Genomic DNA, 14,227 nt, shown 5'->3' with positions numbered 1-14,227 from the left:
AGAATAGAGCCATTTATAGCTATTTTACAAACGCTCCATTGAGCATAACTTTAGATTCGAATTGATATTTTACAAACGCTCCATCGAGGTTATATTCAAATTGATATTTGATAAGCGCTCCATGGAGCAAACCGTTAATAGTCACCGAACTACCCCGGCGCAAAATGGCCGACACTCGCCCCCCACATTGGCTCACAACATAGCTCGCATCCAACTTCTAGTTTTATTTGTATCTATGGGTCTTCCCTTCACGAGACTGGTAAGCAACGTGTTTTATACGGAGAAAAGTAAGCCTGCAAACATATTCACTGTTTTTTATTTCCTCGCTTTCGGCATTTTATCTCAACAGCGAACATCCTGATTGGCGGAAGCATTCCAGTAAGAGGCGCTGGTTAGCCGCATCCACCATTTATTTCATCACCGCCTGCCTTTGCTAGCTTCACTTGGAAGTGTGCTAGCTAGCCGACACCGGTTGTTTTAACGCTTTCCGCCCGTCTTTGCACGCCGACATGCCGGAATACGTGGAGGATCCGTCGCAGCTCACCAAGGATAAACTTAAAAGCGAGTTGGTAGCTCACAACGTGGAGCTCCCGAGCGGCAACCACAACAAAGACGTGTACGTGCAGCTTTATCTGGAGAATTTGACCGCGCAGAACAAAAAGCATGACTACGCCATGAATTTGGACGCCTTCTCGAGTGACGAGGAGCTCCCCCCGCCGGTCGTCTCCAACCGAAGTCGCTCATCTAGCAAAGTGAGTACTACATTTACAAACTCTTACTCTAAAATGTACAAAAGGGGTCAAATATGTGGATGATAATCTTTAATCCAGACGCTAACAACAGAACAAAGCTTCAAACTTGGGCACATTTTTTTCATTTCATCGGTTGCGTTCAGTGTGCGAGTTAAAATTGGACATTTGACTTTAGTTTTTTTTTTTAATTTTGCTGTGAAATTTCACTCCAGGTTAAACAGCCCACTTGCCGATGGACTTAAATATCACGCCAGCTGTCGTGGCCCTCTGGTACCGATATATCCACCAGCGAGCGTCCTCCTTCTGTTTATTACTGGCCATATTGTATGAACTTAAGATCGAATAGCGAATGTTTTCAGATTCTGTTCTTCTAAACCAGGGGTGCCCATTACGTAGATCGCGATATAGATTGCCTAGAAACTATTGGTAGATCACACGACGATAACATTTCGATCCCTCCCCTATTTCGCTTTCCTTAGCTAGGCTCTAATGAATTTAGAGTTTAATGCGAGATATATCGACACAAATAATGGCTGAGCATTGTCGGTGGACTGTCAAATAAACTAAGGTAGATCGTGGAAGGTTAACGCCTTGGAAAGTACATCTTGGAGGAAAAAAGTTTGAACCACCCTGTTCTAAGCAGATTGGAATGTGGTTAGATTCATATGAATGAAATGATAACCACACAAATACTTGAAGAAATCCACTACGAAGGCAGGATTCCACATGGAGGGAAAAATTGTCAACACCAGCAACGAGTGCATTTGTTTTGGAGTGGTTACGCTAGCTGTAGAATGCGGCGGGTTGTTTTGCCTCATTTCCAAACGGTGAACATTCCTCTGTAATAACCCTCTTCCGTCAACAGCTGTCTTTCCAACTGAAAGAGGGGCTGGCGTCAATTCTAAAGCAGTTCTTTGTCCACCGGAGCTCACATCTGGGTGTCGTCTTTCCGCCTAATTTTAGGAGATTTTGCGTCGGATCGAACCAAATTGATTTGACAGATTGGCTCGTCGGTGGCGCTCGAAAAACGCCGTGCGCTGCTAATTACATGCGTCGTCGTACATGTCATACGCTTCCGATTCCGCGGCCACCTGACATGTCGGAGCAGGTGCCGCGAGTGTGGAATGACGCGTCGTTCGGGCTTCGTTAGCCCGCTCGCGGCGGCTGATTTACGGCGTGGGCATTTTGAAAACATTCGCGTGTACAGGTGCAAAAATACGATAGTTTCCCCTGGACATATTTGAGAAGTCTACCTTGATATGACTTTTCCCACTTGTTTTCTCCATAATTGAGGCCTGTGCGTCGGCGATATCAATCATGTGGAAGTTGGCGTGATTATAGACTGCAGGTATCCGAGGAAGTGCCTGCATACAAAAATTCATACCATACATTCTTCGCATAGTTGGCTCGAGGCAGCGTATGGACGGTGCGGGGAAGTTTCATTTTCTGCTTGGAATTTTGAATTTTTCTAGGCCGGCGTCCAGTCATGATCTCAAGGTTTAGTTATTGCTTTCCAAGCTTGGGCGTGGTCAGCAGCCGAGGGGTCGCGACCTCTTTTCCCACCCTGTTTGGGTTAGGTTTTGGCTTTTACGACTGACAAACGTGCAGATGTGTAAAGTTTGACACCCGGCACGCCGCTGATATTATCGGCGACGTCTCGTTTCTGGAATGCGGACGACTTTTTGGCTCTGGTCTCGGGGTTCGATTTCCCGTTGGTATGGAAGGGGCGAAAGTCCGTAGCTTATTGGAGATATCCGGCCGCATTCTTGAGGAAATGAACTTCACATTTATTTTATTCATTTGTGCAAAGGATTTTTTGTGCATGTCAGACACTTTGACGCCTTTAAGCTGCTGTTTTGAATAGTTTTGAATATGCATATTATTACCAGTTTCTGCTTCCTCCTTAGGCGGGGTGGCAAAGTGCCTTTTTTTTCTTATGTTTTCGGTCCAGGGTTTGAAGTCAAACATTCAATGTGTATGTTACACATTAATTTTCCAGGGTATAAAAAAAATAATAAACTGAAATGGCTTTTTATGATTTCACTGCTAAAGAAAGTTACGGTTATCCTTCACAGAAAGTGGCCAATAAAGTGAGCAAGATTCTGCCCGACAAGCTAGACGTGACGTCCCTGACTGATGAATATCTGAGGGAGGAGCTTGTCAAACATGGAGTCGATGCTGGCCCAATTGTGGGTAAGTCAACATTTTGCGCAACCATAAAATTGTCCGGTCCCGCCTACAACATACATTTTTTTGTTCCACATTTGGGTGTTTTGGCAGTTCAAATCCATTTTTTTTCTTCTTTTCCTCGGGCTATAATGACAAAACTTCACCTTTTCAGCATCCACCCGTAAACTGTACGAGAAGAAACTGCAGAGGCTACTTGACGACGGCCCCGCCCAGGCCACCGTCACCAAGATGGTCGTCACGGAGATTGAAGTCAACCACAATGGCAACTCTGAATCGGACCTCTATAGCGACAAGGAAGACGGTAAGGTGACCATGCCCACATGGTGGATCAAATCATGTTTGTCATATGACCCCAGGAGATGGTGGTTCCATTTTGGGGTCAAAGGTCAAGCGGTCCAATCGAATTTGTTGGTGTTGGAGAAGGAATAAAGGGATTATCTATCTCGTGGGGAATGGGAAATGCTCATGTTGTCAAATGGATGAGGTGGTTACATTTTGGGGTCATGAGGTCTAAGGTCGCCGGGTTCCTTCTGCATTGTATACATCAGGGGTAGGGAACCTGTGGCTCGGGAGCCATATGTGGCTCTTTCCATGGGTGCATATGGCTCTCCACTAACCTGTGATATAAAATATGGAAATCACTGGTGAGATAGCTGAGTCCTAAACCCACTAATAGGAATGTCATGTCATGTCACGTTGACACTACCTCTACCACCACTTTAATCATAATTTTGTTTGATGATATCATCGATACCGATTTATTAGCAACAGCATAACAATGTTGTCAAAAGAATTCAAAGACTTTTTGTACTTTAAAAGTGGTGAAATAACAACAAAAAAACATCACACATTTTCATGTATTTTTACCTTTCAATTCTGAAAATGGTTCTCAAGAAATAACATTAGAAAATATGAATTGTTTATGGCTCTCTGTCAAAAAGGCTGGTATACATGGTGCTCACAAGGTAAGGGCTAGCTAGCTAGCTAGCTAGCTAGCTAGCTAGCTATTCATTCATCGCCGTTTCTGTTTTTAGATGTGACACCGGAACCTGAAATAGTGGCAGAACTTGAGCCCGAGCCTGAACCAGAACCAGTTCCAGTGGTAGAGAGGCCCGTTAGGAGCAGAGGGAAGACGCCAGTCACGACCCGAACTCGCAGCACTGAGCACCAAATTGTGAGTACAGACGCTCCCCTACTAACGAACGAGTTACGTTCCGAGCGATCGTTCGTAGGGTGAATTCGTTCGTAAGTTAAAATGAAGTTTAACTCACTTTTGGAAGATGTACTCGATGCTTAAGGAGATGATGGAGGAGCAGGAGGAGGAGAAAGAGGAGGATTTTATAACATGAGAGGGTCTTCGTCGTCTCTAGAATGGGCTTAAAAAGTCACTTCCTCCTCCGTGACTTCAAGTTGAGGGTCGAGGAGAAGAAGATGAGGGTTGATGAGTAGTATCTTCCTTGGAGGATTTACTAGAAAGTGGCCAAAAGAAGCCATCTAATGACCATTGCACACTTTTCTTCGTTTTTTTTCTCATCATAAATGATGAGGTAGCACTGTATGGAATCATTCAATTGATTTGCAACCTTTGTGCAACGTTCAATATTTGGGTCTTGCCCCTCGGCCAAGAGTTTGGTCTGGAATTTCTTCCTTCTCCTTCTCCTCCTCGACACGTTGCTGAGCCTCCTCCTCCCTCTCACAGCGCCAAGCGTCGGTATTAGCGGCGGAAAAGAAGCACTACTCGGAAAAAGGCGCGCAATACAAAATCGAACTTACAAACTTACAGCATCTCTTTCTGAACATTTTTCGACATATACCATATGCGCAGACATGTTCGTTTGTAACTCCAATGTTCGTGAGTAGGGGAGCGTCTGTATTTCCCTTGCCTCCAGCTATTGGGGATTTCTCAAACTCGACTGACAGATTTTTGGCAAACCCACAGAGATGCCAATTCACTGGTGTTACCACTAAAGTTCCGACTTTCTGCCTTAAAGGGAAACGAAATCCAAGAGGTCAAAGTTTTGTTTGATTTTTCAATGTGTCAGAATGTAGCTCTCTTCCTAGAAAATATGCTTGCAACTTTGAATTTCAAAAGTAAGATGTATGGAGTGAATGAATATTAAGCAGGACGCAAAACCTTATAATCTATGGGTCGGTGGTGTCCAGTTCTGGTTCTCTCAGTCAAAATTGCCTTTTTGAGCCCCAAAAAATCTTTCCAAACGGATTCAATTTGCTCTCACACTACAAAAAAAAGTACAATACCGTCACCCCCGGTGGAAAGAGAGCCCGCGGCTTGACGTTAAATCTCTTTCAGAGGCGCACTGTATACACATGATGCGGATTAGCCATTTCTACGGCCGAGCAGATTCTTTTGACTGCTGACTTTTGCCTCGACTGTTTTTGTTCCGGAGTGGCCAAGCTTTCACCGTACAGAAGGGCCTCTTGAAACAAAGCCGCTTTGCCTATTTTTACTGTGACGACACGCACGTTTACAAGTAGGAAGAGCGTTTACACTATCCGCAAATTTTGTCCGACCATCTTCTGTTTGAAACCCATTTTAGCGCCGTCGTAATCGACTGGAAACCGAGACCCTCCTCAACACGGCTCTGCTCGAGGTCAGCTTTGCCTTTCCATCATCTGTTGTGGGTGCTTGGGTGCTTGGGTGCGTGACCGGACGATTCGCCGAAAGACGTTTGGCCGACGGAACATGTTTGAATGAACGGAAAGTCTTCACCCGCGGCGTAGCTTCCAAACTCCCGACAACTGCGGTCGCGCCGTTATTACTCGACCCGGGCAGCTTGTGCGGAGACAGTTGTCGAGCATGTGGTGAGGCTCGGTTGCGCGACAGCTGGTCGTACTAGAGAAAAAAGTGCGCCGCCAAAGCTTTTCGGTCACGCTAATCACAGAGGTGGACACGGTGGTTGCGCTAGCAGAAAAACCTAGCCGCTAAAGTCGATGTATACACTTCTTTGTCGTGGTCTCCCGGGAAGGTGTGGCAATATTTGTGGGTAATATTCACAAAGTTCAAGTCGTAGCGACCTTGCTTCAAATGTTGACCTTTCTTCAGGTGGAGATAGTGGCCAGAGACCAAAAACCCAAACGGGACGAGAAAGAAGTTCTTCAGGAGCTGTTCGTCAACGACGTCAGCAGCCCGACGGGAATCACGTAAGTACGGATTTGGTACCGTATTTTCACGACTATTCGGCGCATCGTATTTTTAGCCGCAGCGTCAATAACGAGTGCTATTTCTGTATTTTACATACACAAAGGACGCACCGTTCTTTTAGACACAGCCAGGCATGGCATATATATATTATTTATGGACGATTATCGAACCGTAATAGCGCTGTCTACGGAAGCAGCCCCAGGCGCTATTTCCGGTGCGCAGTGACTGCTGGGATATATAGTCCTTTTGTCAATACACCCAGGTTGACGGCTGTGATAACTTTGCACTAATAGTATCAATATACTACAACGGCGAACACACTCATTTGGTGCTGCATGCACCAAATGCACGCTAAAAACACGTTTTTAAAAAGGCAACGGAAGCAAGACTGAGTTTGGTTGTACTTTATTTAGCCATTTTACAATGTACTCACGTCATCATCACCCACAAAACCATCAAAGTCCTCATTTTCTGTGTCCGAATTGAACAATTGTCCATCGAAAACACTGAGTTTAATACGTTCGTCCAGGCGGCCACAATTCATTCGCAAATGGTAGCTAGCTAGTAGCTAGCGTAACTATTCCAAGGTTTGTTTTCCATGGTTCGCAACTGTTGATGCCGATTGCCAGGCCAAAATCCATTCGCAAATAGTAGCTAGCTAGTAGCTAGCGTAACTAGTATTCCAAGGCTGTCTTCCATGGTTCGCAACTGTGTTGATGCCGATCGCCAGGCCACAATCCATTGGGTGTATTGACAAAAAAACTATATATCCCAGCAGTCACTGCACAGTACTTTATCTACGGGAAAATAGTAGAGTCGGGGGCTGCTTGCCATAGTTGTCCTATCGACGTATTTAATTTAATTTTATCGTGATAACAATTTTAGTATTGGTCCATATATAAAGCGCACTGGATTATAAGGCGCCCTGTCTATTTTGGAGAAAATTTCAGACTCTTATGTGCGCCTTATAGTCGTGAAAATACGGTATTTGAATGACTATCGCGGCGAAGCTACTGCAGAAATGGAATTTTCTAATTTGTCGACAAAACACGCAAATTGCGTTTAGCGCGCTATCATTAGCATTGCCGACGCGATCCGTACGTGTCGTTTTGACGCAAAGTGGCATCCAGTGAGTGCCTGACCTGATTCTAAGCAAATGATCCAAAACACCAACACGGCACTGTTCCTCTCTCTCAGGGCCACTTGTCGGCGACCAATCCGGGGAGCCGCCGGTCGTCCGCTGATCTCCGGCGACTTCTGGAATGGCGAAAACTCCTACTTGTCCGTCAAATCCGCTAAAAGCATCAGTAACTCCTTCCCCTCTTACAAAGAGAGCAATATTACCAACAGAGTGAAAAGTTTGCCATTCTCCGCCCCCTGCAAACCTTCGTGCGGCGAATCCACGGTGGCGTCGGTGGCTCCCGCCACCGGTCCGACGAAAGCGGCGCGCTCGAGCATGTCCCTTTGGTCCAAGCTGCTTGTCTTTGGGATCGGAGCGGCTTTCTTGTTCTTCATTTACCAGGCCATGGAAGCTAATATCGATAGCCAGTTTCTGACGGCCGACTCAAACGCTGCCAATGGCAACGAAGCGTAGAGCCAAAGCCAAAATAGCAGGGGAGGTCGGCCTGTGTCTGTGAATCACCATCATCGTCATTTAAAAAAAAAAAAAAACGTGGTCCGAAACGATCCGTCATTGTTCCCTAATTCTTTCTGACGGGATTTTTGGCGCCTTCTGCGCCGACCGCGTGCATACTGTAGCTGGCGAGAAGTCACTAACATTTTCTTTTATTTTTATCTTGCATGGTGTGATTGAATTTTGTGGAGAGATTTTGTCTCTTTAGTCATTAATAACCTTAAAGATGCGTGGGGCCAGGGGTTGGGTTGTACTTGAGCCAGCTTTGTAGGTTTTAATATCCAAATCGTGTGTTAGCCTAATATTTTTCTCAAATGTTCTATTTTTAAAGTCTTGATGCATCTTATGAGAAAGGCATTCATGTCACAGTTATTGATATACAGTATTGAATTTACTCAATAAAGGACAAATACGTGATTCTGTAAAGAGTATTTCATCTTTTATTTTTAGCTATTTGATGAATATATGACTAAATTGTCACTTTCCTTATTACTGTTAGATAACTCGCAGTAATTGAAATAACATGGGGTGGGCTGTATTTGCTTTTACCGCTAGGTGAACTCACGACCAATTATAGTCAACTTTCAGCGTCGAAGAAGCCAATCATGTCCCAACACTTCTAAAGACAACACGTACATAAGGTTGGATTTTTGATGCAATCAGTAAGCTAATGGGGGGACGCGTCGTCGTTTAGTGGCCATTTTGTGTCATAGCCATTAGAGTAGGTTACATTTTGAAACAGATATACATTTCATTTTCTGCTAAACGTGTAGCTTTTAAAATAGCTATTCATTTCATTTTCTACCGATTTTCAAATATCTTAAATATACTGCTTACTTGAGCATACATTTTTAAAAAAAGCACGCCGATACAGTGTTCCATTACAAACCGAGTGTGAGCAACGTAAAAGTAGAGAAATCCTCCGACGCAAGATGGCCACCCGACACGTACGCAACTAAACACCGACTATAGCTATCTAACACTTTCTTTCAATGAAGGATATCTAAAAGGTTGACGTTCGAAAGGACAACGCTTTAGCGGGAGGTCGTTCCTTCTTCTTTCTCTCTTTGGGGCCGCCGGTTTGCAGCTAAGCGGAGGCGCCATCTTAAGACGCACGCAAAGTAAGTTCAAATTACTTCATTTAGAAGCCAAATTATTCAATATCATTCAATATTCTCATGTGCAGTTGACGTTTTACGGCATGACAACACCACAACGCCTTTTCCCAAATCAGTTTTTAACCTATAACACCTAAGCAACCATTCCACCTTGTAGCGGTCAAGCTAGCATTGTGGTGTTAGCATAAAAGCTAGTGTCGCATATGTTCTGTGAGAGGACAGTTTTTTCCAGCCTTTATTTATACGTATCTACGTTTCTTCATACTTGGCGTGTATTTACATTTAAATTCTTTTGTCAAATAATTTGAGGAAATAACGTGACATTCCATTTAGCCTTGTAGCGGGCACGCTGGTCGATGGGGGTGGGTGTTTTTTTTTTCTTCTTCTCGTCATTAGCCATTCTTAGCGTGCTAACCTGTTGCTCATTGCAGACAGGCAAGACAACGACCATGTATCCCTCGACTTTGACGCAGCTGGCCCGGGGTAACCCGTTCAGCGCTCCGCTGTTCACGCTCCAGAAAGTGGAGGAACCGCAGCAGAGTTCTCTCGGACAGCGGACGCGCAGGCTGGCGGCTGCCGCCACGGCAGACGCCGGTAACTTCTTCCGCAAGCCGCCTCGTTTCAGGGCCGTTCGCCCAAATTAACCCACTTTGCCGCATTCTTCTTTCCTAGCACCGTATACCGTTATAATACCGCAATACGTTGTCATTTTCAAGAAAAAGTACTGCGGCATCACGAGTTGTCAGGCCTTTGCTAATGCTAAGCTAACGGAGGACAAGGAAGGACACGCTGATTTTTTTGCAGTGTCCAATTGAAACAGACATATGACGTGTTCGGTTTAATAGTAGTAGATAAAGTTTAAGTTGTTCAACAAGTTAGGTCAATAGTTAGGACCATTATGGTTCTGCTAGAACACATTGTCCTAGCATCCCAAATTGATTGGCAAGTCACTGTATGTAGTTTTTGGCTCCTAGACTTCCGGTGTTTTCCCCCCAAAAGAGTTCATTTAATATTTGTTTTTCCCCCCTTCCTCAATTTTAAATGTAACATGTGTCCTCAGAGGGAGACATTGAATTTGGCTCTCAGAAGTATTTCGTCCTGTGCGGCTTTGGTGGGATTCTGAGCTGTGGGACAACGCACACAGCCGTTGTCCCCCTCGATCTGGTCAAATGCCGGATGCAGGTCTGTCTTTTTGGATTCGGCCTCAGTTTTCAGTTTGCATGGAGAAATGGCGTCCGTTCGTTCCAGTTTTCAAGCCCCCCTGTGCGCATGCATATTGGTGTAATCACTGCATGACTCATATACCTCATTGATTCATACACGTGATGCCGTTTGAGGAGGTCAGGGAGTGTAGCCTATTTTTTTTTTGGTTCATTTGGAGTGGGAGGCTTGGTATGAATGGACTTTGAGCTTTCAGGTAAGTCTGATTTGAAAGGTACAATTGTGTACGACTCTTTGATCGTAACTTTTGAAATGATCGGGTCAATGTGGATTTTAATTGTTGTTGGTTATCTTGAATTCAAAGTGAAAATGCTTTGGGCCACACTAATATTTTGAAAGTAACCTATGGTCAAATGATTACGCATCAGATTTGAGTCTTCATGTTCCTCATATTGGTGTGATCCAACAAACACTCAAATCATGTTTTCATGAAATGATGGCATGTTAAAGACACAGCCATGTGTCCGGAAGAGTATTTAAAAAAAAACTTGACTCCGTGTGTTACACCCTGCATTTAATCTTAAAACACAGGGAGAAATAATCACAACAGTTGATACGTTGTTGTTTCTTCAATCCAACTTTACTGTAATGACTACAAATCTCCCGTGCCTCAAGCTATTTGCTAAGACATCAATAATCGAATACCGATATTCTTTAACATGCCACACACTTGCCATATGGATCAAAGGATCAACAATCGAACACCGATACACACATCCAATCCAAACTCGTTGTACATTCTCAAAATGCAATCGTTAATAAATCAAACACTAGCGTGTCACAAGTGCAACAATCAAATATTCAGTTTTTCTTAAATAAAAAAAAACCCAGCAAAAGACAATGTGGTGTAATCTAAACAACTGTAAACTTCCCTTATTTATAGCATTTTTTTTTTCCTCCAATTTGCCAGGACAAAATATTTGGGCAAAAATTGTAGCAAAAACTCTTCCGTCCCGTGGCTGTTGTTGGGTGTTGATTTTTCTTGATTTGTGTGTTGCATGTGACCCTTGCATGTTGCACGTATGTCATCCCCAGAGGAAGCTAGCTGCGCCTTTGGCTCCTCCAAGTACTATGCCCTGTGTGGCTTTGGGGGGATCCTCAGCTGCGGCCTAACGCACACCGCCGTAGTCCCCCTCGACCTTGTCAAGTGCCGCCTGCAGGTTTGTACGGGGGGGGAAACCGACCCTTCCGATTTGACGGCGGATCCTCCGGAGTCGTTCAGAAGATTCGGCTCTTCCACGTGTGCTCGGACCGATGACACCGTGTGACGGCTCGTGCCTTATCGTGGAATATCTATTTATTTATTTATTTTTGGGTTCAGGTGAATCCCGACAAGTACAAGAGCATCGGCAACGGATTCTCCCTGACCGTGAAGGAGGATGGCGTCAGAGGCTTGGCCAAGGGCTGGGCGCCCACCTTCATCGGTTACTCCATGCAGGGCCTCTGCAAGTTTGGCTTCTACGAAGTGTTCAAGATCTTCTACAGTGACCTGATCGGAGAGGTTCGGACTGACCGTTTTTAGGCCACGGGTGTCTCTTGAGAGATTGTTGACGCAAATCCTTTGTCGGGCAACAGGAGAACGCGTACATGTGGAGGACGTCCCTGTACCTGGCCGCCTCGGCCAGCGCCGAGTTCTTCGCCGACATCGCCCTGGCCCCGATGGAGGCGGTCAAAGTGCGTATCCAGACGCAGCCCGGCTACGCCAACACCCTCCGCGAGTGCGTGCCCAAGATGTACGGCGAAGAAGGCCTCTGGGCGTAAGTCTCGTCCCCTTCCCGAGAGTCTTTTGGGCCGCGACCCATCCACGCGTGCCTTAGATCCACCTCTAGAGGGCGTGAAAACCCCTCGGCAGCTTTTCCGGCTGTTCTGTTGGAGGTGCTTGAGTCATTGACGCGTAAGAGCAGTCCACCTGTTCCTCGGCCCGCTCGCGGCACCGGCAGCCTCGTTTTCCCGACGCGGGCCGTCCACCGGTGTCGCCGGCCAGAGGGACGGACATTTGGCCCGGCGCCAAAGCGGCGTGCCGTCTCACCTTTTTGCCCCGGTCTCTGGCCCAGGTTCTACAAGGGGGTGGTCCCGCTCTGGATGAGACAGATCCCCTACACCATGATGAAATTCGCCTGCTTCGAGCGCACCGTGGAGTTGCTCTACAAGCACGTGGTTCCCAAGCCGCGGAACGAGTGCAGCAAATCGGAGCAGCTGGTGGTCACCTTCGTGGCGGGTTACATCGGTGAGGAATCGGGGGGGGCGGTGTGCGGGGGTGTGGGGAGAAAGAGAGAGACTTGGTAGCCGTTAGCCGAAGCCCGCTCAAACGCCATTGTCCCTTTTTGTGTCCAGCCGGCGTCTTTTGCGCCATCGTGTCCCATCCCGCCGACTCGGTGGTGTCGGTGCTGAACAAAGAGAGGGGGAGCACCGCTGTCCAGGTCCTCAAGAAGCTGGGACCCAAAGGTCGGTATCGCGGGCGGGCGGGCGGGCGGCCCACGGATGCACACGCTCCTTAGATCCACCTCTAGAGGGCGTGAAACCCCTCGGCAGCTTTTCCGGCTGTTCTGTTGGAGGTGCTTGAGTCATTGGCGTGTGAGAGCAGTCTACCTGTCCGCCGGCTCAGTTGTACCACTGGCAACCCTGTTTGCACAAGACAGAGTACCCACCAGTGTTGCTAGCCAGGTGGACGGACAAGCTGTCTATAAATATCTTCACTTTTAATGGCCATGTCCCCCTAAAACAAAAAAAAGCAGATACTATATAGCAGGGGTCGGGAACCCTTTTGACGAAGAGAGCCATAAACAATTCATATTTTCTAATGTTGTTCCTTGAGAGCCATACTCCGAATTTAAAAGTCAAAATATATGTAAATGGGTGTCTTATGTTAGTCATTTCACCACTTTTAAAGTGGAAAAAACAAGAATACTTTTGACAACATTCTTATGCAGTTGCTAATCAATGAGAATATGCATTCTAGCAGAGTCTAATGAAAAAAAAGAAGACTAAAGCAGCACTGGACGTAGTATCTCACCCATCGAAAGAGCCACATGTGGCTCCCGAGCCATAGGTTCCCTAACCCTGCTATATAGCAAGACAAATATATTGAGTTGGATTTAAGAAAGGTACATTTTTTTGGGGTCCTTCGGTATTATCAATATTTCCAATGTTATCCTCATACATACGAATGCTGCGCAAGCAACAGAGTCGATACGTACTTTCCAACAGTTTTCGGATCGGTTTTGCAGGCAACGTGTATCGAATCTGTCCCGCCCAATATTTGTTTTTTTGCTGTTCCGCAGGTGTTTGGAAGGGCTTGGTCGCCCGTATCATCATGATCGGCACCCTGACGGCACTGCAGTGGTTCATCTACGATTCGGTCAAAGTTTATTTCCGCCTGCCCCGCCCCCCTCCCCCCGAGATGCCGGAGTCCCTGAAGAAGAAGCTCGGGATCGAGTAACGCCGCCGCTTCCTCTCCCTCCGAGGTGACAACCAACAATCAGCGTTCCCACTTTAAATCCTTTTTTTTTTCTATATTTAAGCCATCCTTTCCACCAACGGGGCTGTCTATCTTGTGTATATTTAACCGGCAAAATTAAGCGCTAATGGTGGTGGGTGGGGTCACCGCGATGACTTTTGCTGTGCGACACTTATTTTGTCCACGTCCTGTGACTAGAAAATGAATAAAACAAACTCCTGGAAATGCTCCTATTTATATTTCTTCTAGGAATATTTTCAGGGAGGCGGGGAAAGATCATTGCCGCTGAAGACAATAGAAACGTGGGTGTTTATTGATGTTTCATCAATAAATTGATAATACCGGCACCGTGGAAAAACATGGCTTTCATATAGTATTTTCATTTGAAATGTAATTGAATACCATTTTGCGTTCAGCTAGCCAAATTGAATTTATATCGGGCTAGCTGGATTTTTTTTAAAAATTAAAATCTAAGATTAAGAACAATAGTTACAAGGTAACCCCAACATTTTTTTTTTTTACCCAAAATCGCCCCCAAAATTGTTTATAATTATAAAAAAGAAATGTTCATATTGGGGTCACTAGTCTTAAAATGATTGACCCGCTATCAAAGTAGCTGCCCGTTGATTTGCTAATCCACCACGTGTCAATAAATGCCTGAAATTTATTCAACCCATGCAAAGAAAAAGCACG

General features: G+C 45.6%; 2 protein-coding genes and 2 non-coding genes across 7 annotated transcripts; all 4 read left to right on the top strand.

The window, feature by feature from the left end:
- Positions 1-145: 145 nt before the first annotated feature.
- tmpoa (thymopoietin a) lies at positions 146-8,164 on the top strand. 3 transcript variants are annotated; one of them, XM_077594279.1, is made up of 8 exons: positions 146-259; positions 350-752; positions 2,828-2,945; positions 3,094-3,243; positions 3,977-4,116; positions 5,501-5,554; positions 6,007-6,104; positions 7,303-8,164. In XM_077594279.1, the coding sequence occupies exons 2-8, from the start codon at positions 510-512 to the stop codon at positions 7,697-7,699; spliced, it is 1,200 nt and encodes a 399-aa protein (XP_077450405.1). In that variant the 5' UTR covers positions 146-259; positions 350-509; the 3' UTR covers positions 7,700-8,164. The 3 variants fall into 3 exon arrangements, with proteins under 3 accessions (XP_077450405.1, XP_077450406.1, XP_077450407.1); XM_077594280.1 differs by lacking the exon at positions 5,501-5,554; XM_077594281.1 differs by lacking the exons at positions 146-259; positions 350-752 and adding an exon at positions 1,665-2,727.
- Positions 8,165-8,446: 282 nt separating this feature from the next.
- On the top strand, positions 8,447-13,759 carry slc25a3a (solute carrier family 25 member 3a). Of its 2 annotated transcripts, none has more exons than XM_077594249.1 (8): positions 8,447-8,859; positions 9,288-9,450; positions 9,917-10,038; positions 11,399-11,578; positions 11,653-11,834; positions 12,132-12,304; positions 12,412-12,522; positions 13,359-13,759. In XM_077594249.1, exons 2-8 carry the CDS (start codon positions 9,306-9,308, stop codon positions 13,514-13,516), a joined length of 1,071 nt encoding a protein of 356 aa, XP_077450375.1. In that variant the 5' UTR covers positions 8,447-8,859; positions 9,288-9,305; the 3' UTR covers positions 13,517-13,759. The 2 variants fall into 2 exon arrangements, with proteins under 2 accessions (XP_077450375.1, XP_077450373.1); XM_077594247.1 differs by lacking the exon at positions 9,917-10,038 and adding an exon at positions 11,113-11,237 and having other exon boundaries at positions 8,663-8,859.
- On the top strand, positions 11,881-12,074 carry LOC144069290 (small nucleolar RNA SNORA53). Its single transcript, XR_013298439.1, has one exon. It is a non-coding gene; the product is annotated as a small nucleolar RNA SNORA53 (small nucleolar RNA).
- On the top strand, positions 12,562-12,754 carry LOC144069289 (small nucleolar RNA SNORA53). Its single transcript, XR_013298438.1, has one exon. It is a non-coding gene; the product is annotated as a small nucleolar RNA SNORA53 (small nucleolar RNA).
- Positions 13,760-14,227: the final 468 nt, after the last annotated feature.

Source organism: Stigmatopora argus, chromosome 23 (assembly GCF_051989625.1).
Source record: "Stigmatopora argus isolate UIUO_Sarg chromosome 23, RoL_Sarg_1.0, whole genome shotgun sequence".
Classification (NCBI taxonomy): domain Eukaryota; kingdom Metazoa; phylum Chordata; class Actinopteri; order Syngnathiformes; family Syngnathidae; genus Stigmatopora; species Stigmatopora argus.
This window is presented reverse-complemented; position numbering and strand designations above follow the sequence as displayed.